At 40.7% G+C, this 16,060-nt stretch overlaps 1 protein-coding gene across 2 annotated transcripts in view; it reads left to right on the top strand.

The window, feature by feature from the left end:
• The window catches only part of Sobp (sine oculis binding protein homolog), a 160,956-nt gene that overhangs the window by 34,849 nt on the left and 110,047 nt on the right, over nucleotides 1-16,060 (top strand). For both annotated transcript variants that reach the window (XM_027402243.2, XM_027402242.2), the window contains exon 4: nucleotides 13,227-13,378. In XM_027402243.2, coding sequence (XP_027258044.1) covers nucleotides 13,227-13,378 — 152 coding nt within the window. The remainder of the gene's footprint in view (nucleotides 1-13,226; nucleotides 13,379-16,060) is intronic.

Here is a 16,060-nt window from a genome sequence, read left to right as displayed (position 1 = left end):
TTGGTGGAACCAAGACATCCTAAAAAGAAAAAAAAAGCCCATTGTGTGGCTTTGTCTAGCCCAGTGTTTCCCACACATGTTTAACCATGGAAGTCTTTTTAAAAATAATAGTTAAGTTCCCCATAAGATTAGTGTTCTGTGGGATATGCTTTGGGAAGTGTTCTATCTCAGGCTCTGGTTTTTGCTTATTCTGTAGTCAACCTTTTCCACTTCCTTTTTGAGTTTCTTGGGTGATTATATAGGGAAGACAGCGGGTACTGAGAGGCAAAGGAAGGCTTGTCATAGAGATCTGTGGGCTGAAGTGTCTTCACTAGCCAATCATTTGTCACCAGGAAGCCAGAAACATAGGCTCAGGAGTGTAGTGCTGAAGATTCAAGGTTCTGAGTGGTATTCAAGAGGGAATTAGAGGTTGGGGATCCCTTTTTAGAAACACATAGAACTAAAAGTAATTAGACACCTCCCCAGATTTGGGGATATTCGCATGTGCATAATGTAACAATGTAGGAGTGACATAAAAACCTAAAAGCCAAATTCACTTATGTTTAATATATGCTCTGTACTCGGAACCTGAATGTCACTTTGTATAGTAATTTTAGTGCCTCTACATTTTGACCAAGAACCATTAGGGAATTTTCCACTTGTGTCATGTTGGCCTTGAAGGGTTTCAGAGTTCCAGGTTAGGGTTTCTCAGTGCCCAGCTTTGGGGCTTTGTGGGCTCTCCTTTTTGTTTTCTTTCTCTGTCAGGTGCTGGAAAAATAAGCAAGGAAGGGAGTGTGTGTGCAAAGCCACTTCACTCTGTTTGTACTTGATTCCAGAGGCAGTCTCCAGCAAGAACTCTCTGGATGACTTTGGTGTGACTAGAAACACAGGGACATGAGCTATCTGTAATGGGCATTATTTCTGGATCAGTTACACCCTTACATTTGGGTCCTTGGTTTTAGTTTCACTCTGAAGTCCCAACCTGTTTTCATTATTATTCTGTAAGATCAGAACCTCATGGCCTTTCTCCTGCATCCATCTACCCATCCATCTGTCCATTCATCCGTCCATCCATCCGTCTGTCCACCTGTCTGTTAATCCATCTGTCTGTCCATCTGTTGTTCGATGTTTTTTATTCTTTGACTCTTTTAGGGGCCTGCCACCCAGCTCCCAAATAAATCACATGGAGTCTTATTATTGCTCATAAATACCTGGCCTTAGCTTGGCTTATTTCTTGCCAGCTTTTCTTAAATTATTGTGTCTACCATATATCTTTCTTTACTTCTTACTCTATGGCTTGCTGTGTAGCTGTGTGGCCGCCTCTTGAGTCCTCTTCCTTCTCTAGCTCCTAGTTCCTCCTCCTAGATTTCTGTTCCTATTTATTCTCTCTGCCTACCAGCTCCACCTATCTTTTCTCCTGCCTTGCTATTGGCCATTCAGCTCTTTATTAGACCAATCAGGTTTTTTAGACAGGCAAATAACACAGCTTTAGAGTTAAACAAATGCAACACAAAAGAATGCACCATGTTTTTGCATCATTAAATGAATGTCCCACAGCATAAACAAACGTAACCCATCTTAAAGTAATATTCCACAACAGTCATCCATCTGTCCATCTGTCTGTCTGTCTGTCCATCCAACCACTTATTACTTCATTCTTCACCATCTATAGGTTGTAACATGTTAGGTACCAAACACATGCAGGGAATAAGACACATGATGCTCTCGTTCTATTTAATGAGGCCTCCTCTCTCCCACTGCAAAGTGACATTCAAGAGACACCTATTCAGCCCCATTTGTGCCCATATTATCTTTGACCTATCCCTTCACACTGCCTTGGTCAGTCGATGTCTTTGGGAAACCCTGCCTGCCACTTCCTGGGTCCTCCAGTTCCCACTGTCTTTCTCTCCTTGCCTTGCGTGCTCTCTCCCTCCAAGCCCTTCAAGATCCAAGCCTCCCACTGTGTTCCCCACACATCTGGAAATCTTGACCGTCTCTTATTACATTCTGCGTCTTGCATCTTGCATGCTGCATGTTGAGCCACACATCTCCTGCCTCTTTTCTTTTTCAAGCAATGCCACATCCTGTTCAACTCAATGTCCCTCCTCGGTTAGCTACCTGGCATGAGTACCTTCATGTAAACCCCTAATTATTTCAGGAAACACAACCTTAGTTTCTCTATCTATAATGACATAGGATAATAGGTACATAATTAGAAACTAGCTGCAAGAGTTTCATTATAAAATTAAAAAATTAACTTTAAATTCTCTTTTTTTGTAATTTGGGTTAATATGAATTCATTTCTTTGACTTACTGGAACCAAGTTTTAGTCTACATGTAGAGACTAGATTTTTATTCTTTTAAGTTTTTTGAGGTTATAATACAATTACATTTCCCCTTTCCCCTTCCAACCCCTCCCCTATATTCCTCCTTGCTCTTTTTCAAATTTATGGCTTCTTTCTTTCATTTAATTGTTACATGCATGTATGTATCTTCCTAAATACATAAGTAGAACCTGCTCAGTCTGTTTAATGTTACTTGCATGAATATGTTTTCAGTGAAGACCATTTGGTATTAGATAATCAGTTGGTTTGCTCTTCCCTGAGGAAGACTATTTTTCTCACTCTCCTCATTCCTTAGTTGCCTGTAGTTTTTTTGTGTAGGGTTGAGGCCTCATGTGTTTCCATTGTTCACTTTGGCATGTCTGTTGTTGTTGTCCTTGTTCAGCTTATACTTAGGCAGTCATGTTGGTGAAAGTTTATGAAAGTTTATGTAGCTTCTGACATTACACAGTCTCATAGCAAACCCTTTGATCCTCAGGCCCTTAAGATCTTTCTGCCCACGCTTCTGCAGTGTTCCCTGAGCCTTAGGTTTAGGGGAGTGCATTGGAGATATTGGGATCAGACTCCACAACTCTGCATTTTGGTTGGTTACACTTTTCTGTAATGGTCTTTGTCTATTGCAAAGAGACATTTCCTTGATGGAAGGTGAGGACTATACTTATCTGTGGGTATAAGAACAAATATTTAGAATGTAGTAAGTGATTGTGCTGATATAGTAAAGTGGTGGTTGTAAGTTCTTCTCCTAGAACTATGACTTCACTAGCCCTGGGTAGTTGGCTAGGTTTCCAATAATAGAATAGTTTCCCTCTTGTTGAGTGGGCCTTAAATACAATTAGAGAGTCGTTGGTTACTGTCAAGGAGTGTGTACCTCAACTGTGCCCTGAGGGTTATTTTGCCATGCTGATCATTGCTCATAAGTGTCATAGCAGAGTAGGACATTAGTAGCTTCCTTTCTTTGAAAGCTTGCTGGTGCCTTCTGGTACCATGAAAACTAATCCTCAGATGCATGGTATGTTAAGCAATAAAGATTTACCTTCGATTCTAGTGATAAGATTTTATTTGGGAGTCAAGTGCTACTCAACTTAGAATAATGTAGAGAACTTATATTCTTTTTTTTCCAAATTTTTTTATTTGAATTAGAAACAAGGTCCCTTCTCCCTCCCATTCTCCCCTACCACCACCGTCAACTAAAACTCTACCTATCACATATTCTTTGTTCTATTCTTCCCCTGACTCAACCTTTCTGCTCCCTCATGACCTCTGCATTCTTCCTCTTCTTCACTTCTTATTCTCGTAGCTCCCTCTCCCCTCTTCCCATGCTCTCAATTTGCTCAGGAGATCCTGTCCCTTTCCCCTTCTCCAGGGGACCATGTATGTCTCTCTTAGGGTCCTCCTTGTTTACTAGCTTCTCTGGCAGTGTGGATTGTAGGCTGGTAATCCTTTACTCTATGTCTAAAATCTACATATGAATGAGTGTATATCATGTTTGTCTTTTTGTGATTGGGTTACCTCGCTCAGAATGGTTTCTTCGAATTCTATCCATTTTCCTGCAAATTTCAAGATTCCATGTTTTTTTTTTTTCCACTGAGTAGTACTACATTGTGTAAATGTACCACATTTTCTGTATCCATTCTTCAGTCGAGGGGCATCTAGGCTGCTTCCAGTTTCTGGCTATTACAAATAGTGCTGCTATGAACATCGTTGAACAGATGTCCTTGTTGTATAAATGTGCTTCTTTTGGGTATATGCCTAAGAGTGAATTGCTGGATCTTGTGGTAGACTCATTCTCATTTTCTTGAGGAAGTCGCCATACTGATTTTCAAAGTGGCTGTACAAGTTGGCACTCCCACCAGCAGTGGAGAAGTGTTCCCCTTTCTCCACATCCTCTCCAGCATAAACTGTCATTGGTGTTTTTGATTTTAGCCATTCTGACAGGAGTAAGATGGTATCTCAGAGTTGTTTTGATTTGCATTTCCCTGATGGCTAAGGATGTTGAACACTTTCTTATGTGTCTTTCAGCCATTTTAGATTCTCTATTGAGAATTGTCTATTTAGTTCTGAACCCCACTTTTTAATTGGATTGTTTGGTGTTTTGGAGACTAGCCTCTTGAGTTCTTTGTATATTTTGGAGATCAGCCCTCTGTCAGATGTGGGGTTGGTGAATATCTTTTCCCAGTCTGTGGGCTGCTGTTTTGTCTTGCTGACTGTGTCCTTTGTCTTACAGAAGCTTCTCAGTTCCAGGAGGTCCCATTTATCAATTGCTGATCTCAGTGTCTGTGCTACTGGTGTAATGTTCAGGAAGCGGTCTCCTGTACCAATTAATTCAAGGGTATTTCCCACTTTGTCTTCTAATAGGTTTAGTGTGGCTGGGTTTATGTTGAGGTCTTTGATCCCTCTTGACTTAAGTTTTGTGCAGGGCGAAAGGCTTGGATCTATCTGTAGTCTTCTACATGTCCGAATCCAGTTATGCCAGCACCATTTGTTGAAGATGTTCTCTTTGTTCCAGCTATAAATTTGGATTGTTTGTCAAAAATCAGGTGTTCGTAGGTGTGTGGGTTAGTATCAGGGTTTTCAACTCTATTCCATTGGTCTACCTGTCTATTTTTGTGCCAATACCAAGCTGTTTTCAGGACTATAGCTCTGTAATAGAGCTTGAAGTCAAGGATGGTGATGCCTCCAGAAGTTCCTTTATTGTACAGGGTTGTGTTGGTTGTCCTGGGTCTTTTGTTTCTCCATATAAAGTTGAGAATTGTTCTTTCAAGATCTGTGAAGAATTGTGTTGGAATTTTGATGGGGATTGCATTGAATCTGTAGATTGATTTTGGCAAGATTGCCATTTTTAGTATGTTGATCCTACCTATCCAAGAGCATGGGAGATCTTTCCATTTTCGCCAGAGCCTGTAGTGGAGAACTTATATTCTTGAAATTAATTCAAATTTACTTTTGAAAGAAAATTCATGATATTTTGTACTTCAAAGACTCATATTGACTTTCTATTAGTTGTCTTTTCAACCTGTGGCAATAAAGCCTGACAGAAACAGCTTAAAGGAGGAACATTTTATTTTGGCTCAGGGTTTGGGTCCACTATGGTGAGGACAACAGAGCGGAAGAAACCGGGTAGCTGAGGCTGTTCTCATCATGGTGAACCAGCAGGCAGAGAGCATGCTAGGAGCCAGAGCCAGGTGTAACCTCCAGAGCTACCATGCTAAGAGCCAGGGGTAGGTGTAATACCCCAGGGCTAGCATGCTAGGAGCAATGGGCAGGTGTAACCCTCCAGGGCTAACTTCAACTTCCCAGGGCTAGCCTCCAGTGACCCTTCTACCAGCTAGGCTTCCCTCTTAAAGTTTTCACACCCTCCAAAAATCTCACCATCAGTTGGGGAGCAAACTTCAAAATGTGAGCCTAAGGGGGACGTTTGGATTCCATCCAACAGACCTTTATCATTTAATTGTATCTATTCCTTGAATGGGAACTACGTGCATAAATTTTTAGTACTGTAGACTTTTCTCTTTGGAAAGTTTTGATAGTTCAGTTACCAAGGTGCTAGACATTTAGTTGTTACTCTGGTACTTTTTAAAAGAGCAAACTTCTCAGGCTCTAAGAAAGATCCACCCATGTGTGGATTGTTAATATAATCACTTCAGAGAAATTGCATCTATTAATTACAGAATATCTGGCAGTATGGTGATATATTTGGTAACAGCTTGTCAACTATTAATTCAAACATTAAAAAAGAATAACTGTGAGGCTTTTATTAATTTTAAGGAGTAAAAATCTGAGATAGTGAGATCTAACCAGTTCCTCAATTGTTCCTTGTGTTTAAAGACAGTAGATAGTTCTACAGATGTCACCAGTGGAAGGGGTGTGGCTGAAGAGACAGGTGCCTCTCCAGATTGTACACAAAGGACAGTAATCATTTCTTGTGTCTCTCATTCACAGTAATTCTTTGGATGTTTCCTTTATGTAGAAGTAGTGAGATGCTCATTGCCACTCAACAGACTTCCCAGTTCTCCCAGCTAGAATGGGCAATATTAGTAAAAGGTGGAAGCATTACACCATAGGAAGAGAAACCAGAGCATTGAATGGGTGATATTTGTACCTTCACCAGTGTCTCTGTCGTAGTCTCTTTGATGAGACATGATGAAGCCATTCTGTGTTTCATACAGAAACCACTTAAATCTGCAAAGCAATGTATGTTATTACCTTATTTGCATGAGTAGATCTGCCTTTTGCTTTGGTTTCTAGTGATTCCCAGCTATATGCCATTCTTCCCTAGTACTTTCGTATCTGCTGTGTTGAACTTCAGCACTCAAAAAGACTGGGAGCTGGGGAAGTAGCTCAGTCTGTAAATTGCTTGAGGACTTGAGGTTAGCCCCCATTAAAAAAAAAAGTGTGGTAGGGATCCTGTAAAAGCAGGCAGATCCCTGGAACTTACTGGCTAGTCAGCCTAGCCTAATGTGAGCTCAGGCCAATAAGAGACCTTGCTTCAAAGAAAACAGACTGTGTTCTTGAGGGTGACATCTAAAGTTGTCCTCTGGCCTCCACAAACATTCATAAACATAAGTGTGTGTGTGCGCGCGCACACACACACACACACACACACACGAACACACACTAAGCCATATGATTATCAGTAACCAGAGGCTTCTCGTGTCCTTGCTTCTCCCATTTCTGTTTCTTTGTTTTTCTGCACGGGAGCCCTACCCTCAGTACTCCACACTCCCCTTACCTGGGAACACTTTTCACAATGAATCATTGATTCTAAAATAGAAATATTACTTTCAGATATGTAGATGCTCTTTGCTTTCAGGAAATTTATACTTGGAAGGAAGATATAATAAAACCAAATAAATGATCCTCCTGTGATTGAATTTAATATTAGTAGGCAATTCAGGGATCATTTTTTTTTTTGGAACTAGGATATTCATAGTGGCACCTTTGAAATCAGGTATGTGGTTGATCTGACCCATGCCCTAGTGATTCCCTCTCCTGAGAAGGGCGGTAGTGAGGACAGCTGATTCCTGCCCACTTGTCCTTCTGCCGTTTTATTCCTCAGCATCTACAGAGTGCTTGCCGCTACCAGTTCACCTGGAATATTTGTAGCACTTCTGTGTCTCACAGTCATAAAAGAGCAAAGCTTTCACCATGGGCCTTTAACTTGTTTGCTAAAAAAAAAAAAAAAAAAAAAATCAACCAACATGTATTGATTAACACTTCATCCATCTCCTCAAAGACACTTGACCTTTTTGATTTCATGCTAAATCTACCTGTGTGGCTTTGAGCTGGGTGTTTGTAAGTAGCCAAATCAGTGGTAGCTTTTGTTCCTTTCCATTGACCTCCCCCTTCCCTAATGAATGGTGAATAGTGTGTCATCTTACATGCTTTGAAAAGCCCTGGTCTCCAAGGTACAGTGGTTGAGAGCTCAGCCTCTTGAGGCTTTGGTATGTGCTTGCTATGCAAGCTGAAGCAAATCACTTCACTTCTAAACTCACTTTCCCACCTACACAGTGGGGAGAAATGAGTACCCACCTGCTGGTGGGTGGTTGTGATTAAGAGTAAAAGATGGAGACAAGGGTGAAATATGCTGTGCCTGGCAGCTAGTAAATACTGAATGGTGGGCAGCCATGATTTCCTTTTGGTACAGTGATTCAAGTTTCCACAGCCTTCTTCATGGGTTCACTTACAGAGCCCAGGGAGTTGTATAGAAGTTCCCACAGCAGCCTGTAGAGCAGTGGTTCTCAACCTGTGGATGGCGACCCCTTCACAGGGGTCACATATCAGATACTTGCATTATGATTCCTAACAATAACGAAAGTACAGTTATGAAATAGCAATATTGTAATTTTATGGTTGGGGGTCACCACAACATGAGAAACTGTATTAAAGAGTTGCAGCATTGGGAAGGATGAGAACCACTGCTACAGAGACTATTAACTTGGACTGCCTTAAGGGCTTTAGAACTGAATCATTCTAAGGTGAAATTTCTTTTCTTTCTTTCTTTCTTTCTTTCTTTCTTTCTTTCTTTCTTTCTTTTTTTTTTGCAAAGAGACTGAAAAGAAAATCAAATTTAAACTCTAGTTTTGCCTGCCGTGTGTGTGTGTGTGTGTGTGTGTGTGTGTGTGTGTGTGTGTGTGTGTGTGTGTGTGTATAAAACAAGTGTGTGTGTAGAGAGGGTCAGAGGACAACTTTTGGAAGTTTTTCTGTCCTCCCTCCATGTGTGTCTTGGGTATGGAACTCAGGTTATCAGGCTTGGTGGCAAGTGCCTTTACCAGCCATGCCATCTCATTGGCCCTTCCCTTTATTCTGTTCTTAAATTAGCTGTTCCCACAAACAGAGTGACATGAGTACTGCCCAGGCTGTCATTTCGTGGTATGGGGAGCACATAGGAGCATCTTCAGGCAACTTTACAACATGTTTCAAATACATGTGAGGTCTTAAAATGAATATTTGAGTTCATGAATTCTAGGAATTGTGGCAGGAGATAAACAACACCAGCAAATACTTTCCATTTTTCCCTCAGTTTTGGATTTTCATGAAAGTTGCAATTAAAATGACAACATAATTGTTTGGGGTCTATTTAGGCCCTCTTGATTTTCTTTGGGCACTTATCAAGTAATCAGTATATGTGTTCATTGGTTCAGTTGAAATGACCTAAGAAGATCACTGACCAATGGCCATTTTTATTTTTAAAACTTACTGGATAAGGCAATTGCTCAAGCCACTTCAGTGAGGCATTCCAGAAATATTCAATCTCATACTTCTTTGTAATATAATAAATACATACAATTTTTATTTAATCTTAAAATTATTAAACTGAATTTTTTCTTCTGGAATGCATAATAGAAAAAAATGTCTTACAGCTCTTTGAGCATTAGATTAGAAAGAAAATTCTGCAAACATTTTGTGTAATTACATGCTGAAGAGGTGGTACCAACTTTCATGATTAATGGAAACATGCACATTGATATATATTTATATGACAGCACATGAACATTTCATCATGGTATACAAACTGTTCATTTGGGGAATGTTATTTAATGCTCTAAACATTTTGCATTTTTTGCTGCATGTTCATTATGAAAAATATACAGGCTAATTGCTGTAACATAAGCTGTAATATAAGCCTGTCATGTGAGTCTTCAGTGATATAATCCCAAGTCTCTAATGGTGCAGACTTTTAGCCTACATAAAAGATAGGAAATAAGATTTTATCTAGTTTGAAGACTTTTGAAAATATAAAACATTAAAAACCAGATCCACTTAGGAAAAAGTTAAGTTGCCAAACCTTCTAGCTCGCCAAGGTAAAACACATATGGCCGTTATCAGAAGTCAGTTTCCTTTTTGTTGCTGTGTTGAAATTGTCTGACCAAAAGTAAATTGGGAAAAAGAAGATTTGCTTGGTTTATATTTCCAGGTCACAGTCAGTCACTGAGGTAAGTCATCGTGGGAGCTCAAGACAGGAGCAGAAGCTATAGAAGAAAGCCTCTTGCTGGCTCATTCTCGGGGACTGCCCACAGTGGGCTGGGCCCTCCTACATCAATTAGTAATCATGATAATTCTGTACTGAGACACCCACAGGCCAATCTGATCTAGGTAAATCCTCAACTGAAGTTCTCTCTTCCCTGTGACTCTAGGTTGTATCAAATTGACAATAAAAGCTAAACAGCACACTATATACACTTCAAGGTTAAAAAAAAAGATTAAATTGAAACACATTTTGACTGTAATTTCGTAGGAAAAGTTCGATTTTTAGAGGCAGTCATTCTCTAAGACATTGTGTCTGGTGACAGAATCTGAGCTGTGTTTTGACTGATGAAATTCATTTACTCATCACAATTCCTTAATTTCCAAAGTGTGTCATTAATTAGCTGTTATAAGACTGGAACACCTGTCGTATCTGAAAATATTTTTGTGAACTCTTGGGATAACACACTTCTCAGACTCATCTTTGGGTCATTGGCTATTGAGAACTTTGATGGCAGAAGATGAGATATCTTCTGTGCTTCTCCCAGAGCATTTGCCTCGGGGAGCAGAATGGACAGGAATGCTGGTTTATTTCACCGGACAGATGCTAACAACTCTTCTCACCGCAGAAACAAAAATTCACAATTCCCTTGTCTTATCTTCCACATTACAACTTTCTAGTGAGAATATTTTATGGGCCTAATGTGTTTTAAAATTTTATGCTTTTATTTGCTAGGTTCTGTTGTAGGAAAAAGTCCTTGCCACTCTTTAGAACATGACAAGTGGGCCTCTCTGGTAATCTGGGATGCCCTGGGCCAGGCCATTGTGGTGGGCTAAGCACTGGCTTTTTTTTTAGACAGGGTTTCTCTGTAGCTTTGGACCCTGTCCTGGAAATCACTCTGTGCAGATCAGGCTGTCCTCAAACTCACAGAGATCTACTTGCCTCTGCTTCCCAAGTGCTGGGCTAGCATGGCCCCTCCCAGTCTCTGCTTTAGTACATTGTAGCTGGCAGAGCCAGGACTTTAAAACTCATGTTTTCTTTTTTAAACCAGATGATTTAAAGGAAGAAATGCTGAGGAGAAATGAATGTTGTCAAATGGTTTCTTGGGAAACGGAGTCCTGGTTAAACTGTGAGAACAAATGGTTTCCTTCATGACATTGTCTTCCTTACAGATTTCACCAGAACCAAGACCACTGTCACTGGGTCATTTGTGAGAGCTCCACACTGTCATCTTGTTTTTCAGGAACTTAAGATTTTAAGGCCTTATGTCAATTGGGATGATATTATCAGTTCTAATTAGTTTAGTAGTGATGACTGATAGTTAAACTACTACCAATAATCAAAGAGCCCATTTTACCTATGGTCAATTCGACAGCTTTTGCTAACTTTTCATGCCATGGGAAGTATCTATTTGTAGACAGGTATCATATAGAAGTCACATGAAACAGAAATAAAAGCTTTCTGAACAGAACACATTTATCAATGCAGTAATTATGTTACATTTGAATTTATATTGTGACTTTATTTAAAGAATGTTATCTTATCAAAAGTGTTTACTAACATCAAAGATCCTCTTTCATACTGTCTTGTTTGATAATGAGCCATAGATTAAGATATGTGATTTGAGAAATAGTACAAGTTATTAAAATGACAATGTTTATTCTTTTACAGTAGATAAAGGGCTGCAGGTGGTTCTAAGTGGATACTTGGGAAGAAAAGCCATGTCACGGAGTTACAAATTAGTTTGTTTCTAATTTTGCAGGCTGATGACCACAGTGCCTCAAACAAAATCTTTTCCCTGGAAATGGAATGATTTCATGGCAGACTTTATGAACCATGAATATGTCAACAACTCATGGATCAGGCCTTGCTTAGCAATTAGTCTTTGGGGGATTTTACTCAGAAATTATACACACTACACTAGAGCTTGTTGGGGATTTTGTGATTCCCATTCATGTCTGAATTATGAGTCTGGGTTAGTACAAAACAGATTCTATAAAGAAGGACTGCTGCTAATAGTGGCAACTAGAGCCACACAGGTGGCACACACACACACACACACACACACACACACACACACACACACACACGTACACACACATGCATACACATACATGCACATACATCATACATTAAGACAAAGACATGCACACTCAAACATGCACATGTACACATACTTAGATACACACACATTTATACACATACAGACATATACACACATGCACACAGACACTCAGATATGCAAACACACATACATACACAGTCAGATGAGAGGACAGAGAACTCTATTAAAATACAGTGAAGGCTCCCAGGAGGCTGCCAGGAAATATTTTAAAACATTTCTAATGTCGTCTTTTATTTCCCTAAAAGAGACCAATATTCCAAAGCTTCAGACATTTGAATGTCACCAGCCCCATCCTACTGTAATGTCTTACTATCTGCATTGTGGTTTACTCAGTATATTTAATTTAATTCATTCTCTTTGCTCTCTTTAACAGCCCATCTGTCTTAAGCAATAATGATGTGACAGTCTTGGTAGCTTATGCTAGTTAAGTTTTTCTTTCCTATAAATGAAATGAAATGTAGCATTTTAAATATTAAAAATATCTGCATACCATCTAGAACCCATCTGAGCACCTTGTTGACATGGTTGAGGGGTCTTCTGAGAGCTCAGAGGACACCCCCACTCCAGTCTGGCTGAGAATACAATCACACCCTCATTAGTACCCTTCATCCAGGGCCCAGAAGCTACAGCAAATGGAGCCCAGTTAAATCAGGCCCATGTTTGCCTGAGGTCACCAGTGCCTGAAGGCTCATTATAGGGGAAGGCCCAGGAAACCAGGCCTTCCTTCCCACTGCCAGTTGCCAGAATCTGGCCATTCCAATTTTTCCTTTTTTGATTAAACACCTGGCTTGGGAGATAGTAAACAACAGCACCGTTCACTTAACTATGGCAGGAGCATGCCTAGTGCTGCCCCTGACTGTCACAGTTCACATGAGGGCATTGCATGGCACACACAGGTTTGCATGGCACAGATCTCCCCACCCAATGCCCATTTTGAAGACTTTCTGCAGGACCTTTGAATAAATGGGCTGTTTATTTTACAAGCTTCTTTCATTTATCACTACGGCTGGTTTGACTAGGCACTTTGAGAGGAGGCTAAGAAGTTCTGGAACTCTTATAGCTTTGTAGTCATGCTCTGGCTTCTAAGTAAAATGCCTTTGGAAACACCAGCACCCACTTGCCCCTAAGGAGAAAAACAAACAAATGTACCCTACTGCCCCACCCATTCCCTAAGACTGGCCATCCTACTCCATCAGAAAATGGTGAGGTTCGTAAATTGCAAGCGGACCCGGGAGCTCTGTTGGGGTCAGGGTGTGTCTAAATGTGAAGGATGTTTGCTTCTGATATGAACATTTTTCTTATACTTTTATTATAGAAGATGATGTGTCAAATGTACAAATAATGTGTGCCTGGTGCCAGAAAGTGGGAATCAAGCGCTATTCCCTGAGTATGGGAAGTGAGGTGAAAAGCTTCTGCAGCGAGAAGTGCTTTGCGGCCTGCCGGAGAGCCTACTTCAAAAGAAACAAGGTAAGCCACCTGAGTGAGGCCGCTGGCCACCTCTCTTGCGCGCATGCGCCTCCTAGCCCTAGCAGGACACGCTGTGGCCCTGCCTTTTGCGTGTTTTGATTTTGTTTTCTCCGTTTCTTCCTGTCACGCTTAACTTTTTGGAATAAGAAACCCCATCCTACCGTAACTTGTCCATCAATTTCTCTTGGCTTGGTGTTTGAGTTCTGAGAGGGTGAGTGAATCTGAGGAAGTCCCAGCTGCTATCCCAACCAGAGGTGGCTTTCCAACAGTAAGAGGGAACAGTCCAGAGCCCACCAGAGAAAAAGTGACAGGTTCCTAGACAGGTCCTAGGAGAGAGACATTAGCTGTAGAGGCTTTAGTACACCCATGCAGTGGGAACATAGCTGCTGCTTTTTCAAAACCCGATTAACAGTCTAGTCAAGACAAAATCTTTCAACCCTCCCTTGACACGCTGTATTAAAGTTGATTGATCTTGACAAGAGGGGCAATGATGAATAGCTCATTCTGAGAGTGTGGTAGATAAACACAGGAAGAGCCGTAGTTACAGTTTCCACTTTGTTTTGTTTTAAAAGACAGTTTAGGTCTGAAAATGGCCTTTTAGGATAGTATTAGCCACTCTTGATAGGAAACAGGATGCATGATGTTTTACCAAGCACATGGACACATCTGCACACTAACTTTCCAATCTTTAAAAAACAGCTTTATCGCCTTTTGCCACCAAGGACCGAAGTCAGTTTATAGGCCTAAATTTCTCATAGATCTGTAAAACTTCCTTAATTCATGAAACTATACACATTTTGCTAAGTATTTGCATTTCCCTTTCTGTAATACAAGATAAAAACCTGCCCCATTCTTGCAGCATGAACTTGCCTCTTAAAAGTCTAAAGTTTGCAAACCTGAATGCTAATCATGGCATTGCAAGCACTGTTGCAGCAAATAATCTCCTCAAATTTGGGTCACATTCATTCTGCCAAAAAAACATAATGCCTGGAGAATTAGGCTGCAGAATTCAGCGGGTTGGAATTTTAGTAGCAGTCTGTAAGAATTAGGCTGGTGATCTCCACTGGAACTAGGAGGCAAGTAAGGAAATGGTCTAGAAGTCTTTGGGGATGGTCAAGAGTGGGGTTTGCTTTCCCTCGGGAGGGGGTTAGAATTATCTCCAAGAGCCGGGGGCTTCCCATTGTGAATGCTGAGCATTAAGAACAACAATCCTAGGAGTGGACCCAGTGATTTCTTCTTTAAAGCCTGACTTACCACAACAAGATACTTTGCATTCCTGCAGAGTATGGCTATAGATCAGGGCTTTCTGTCAGTCTAGAATTCTGAGGGGCTAAGAACTGAATCTTGATGGACTGCTTCTAGTGAACAAGACCAAGCAAGACACATTTGTCAGAACATTGATGATAACAGTTACACTTTGTAAGCTTTACTACTTTGTAGTAAGCTTTGGAAGGAAGACATTGATGCCATTGGAAAAGCAGTCTGGAATCCTGTGTTATACAGTATATGCATATATAATTCATGTACACACACAAACACACACACACACACACTCACACGCGCGTGCACGCGCACGCACGCTTTTAAAATATCGTGGTAAAGTTTAAGGTCAAACTGAATTTAAGCTTCCGTAGCATACATTTTTGAAAGATGGGTAATGGGAACCAGGGAGGCCCACTGTACTTTACTTTCCATGAAGAGCTACTGGGATGGGTGTCCAGCATCTTGCAAACCTTGGGAGTTTCTGTGGTTTGACTTAGTCAGTGCCTCTGCCTGCTGGTCTCTGTGGCCCCTTAGTGCAAACATTGTCTGTCTTCTATCCTCCTTATGTATTCCAAAGCTCTGCCTGTTAAGTTTTTCCAAATAGAGAAACAAGCGTGCTGCCTTACCTGCTGGGTTCTTTTTCCCTGAGTGTTACCTCTGAAACAGTATCTCATTGTATTACTATAAACATGTACAGCTGCTGCTTTTCTGTTAACTGGTAGGATTTTGTGGTCATTTCATTTAGGGATTAGGTTTCCTAATGGCTCATATTAGTTCCCAGCCCTGCATCCGGCCATTTCTAAGAATTGCTGTTATAAGCCCTGGTGTGTTCCCCACTGCAGACAGTGGCAGATAATAGCTACGTCTCTTCTTGTATCATTTAACAAAGTCCTTAGTCTTCATCGTTAGAATCGTTAACGTCATCTTAGAGATAGGAAGACATTCTTCCCATTTCTACATAACAACAGTTTCTACTTCCCCATGTTTCTTAATACCAAGAAGTAGATGGAAAATGGTGAATAATGCATACACAGAATAGAGTTTTGTCTTAGGTATACAGTAGACTTTTTTAGAATGTAAAATTAACTATGCTGTAAATTATGTTTTATAATGACAGCCCATTTCTTGCTGGATAGCATGCTGGGATCTAAAAATGGTCTCCAAGTTGAACCCAAATTGCATGCATAACTAACTTTACAAAGGAAAACCCTCTTAGACAAGGTAGGTAATTAGGAGCAGTGTTCAGCCGACCTTTGCTTTGTGTCTGAGCAACACCTGCATTTGTGAATGTAAATTGGACAGCTGTGCTGTGGGTCCCTGTGCTCGCCTCATCACAAATGCTTGCATATACAGGCAGCATGGCATTGCAGCTAAAAAAAAGGACAAAAATAGCCCAACGCTCGAAACGAAGGCCCAAGA

This window comes from Cricetulus griseus, chromosome 2 (assembly GCF_003668045.3).
Source record: "Cricetulus griseus strain 17A/GY chromosome 2, alternate assembly CriGri-PICRH-1.0, whole genome shotgun sequence".
Lineage (NCBI taxonomy): Eukaryota > Metazoa > Chordata > Mammalia > Rodentia > Cricetidae > Cricetulus > Cricetulus griseus.
This window is presented reverse-complemented; position numbering and strand designations above follow the sequence as displayed.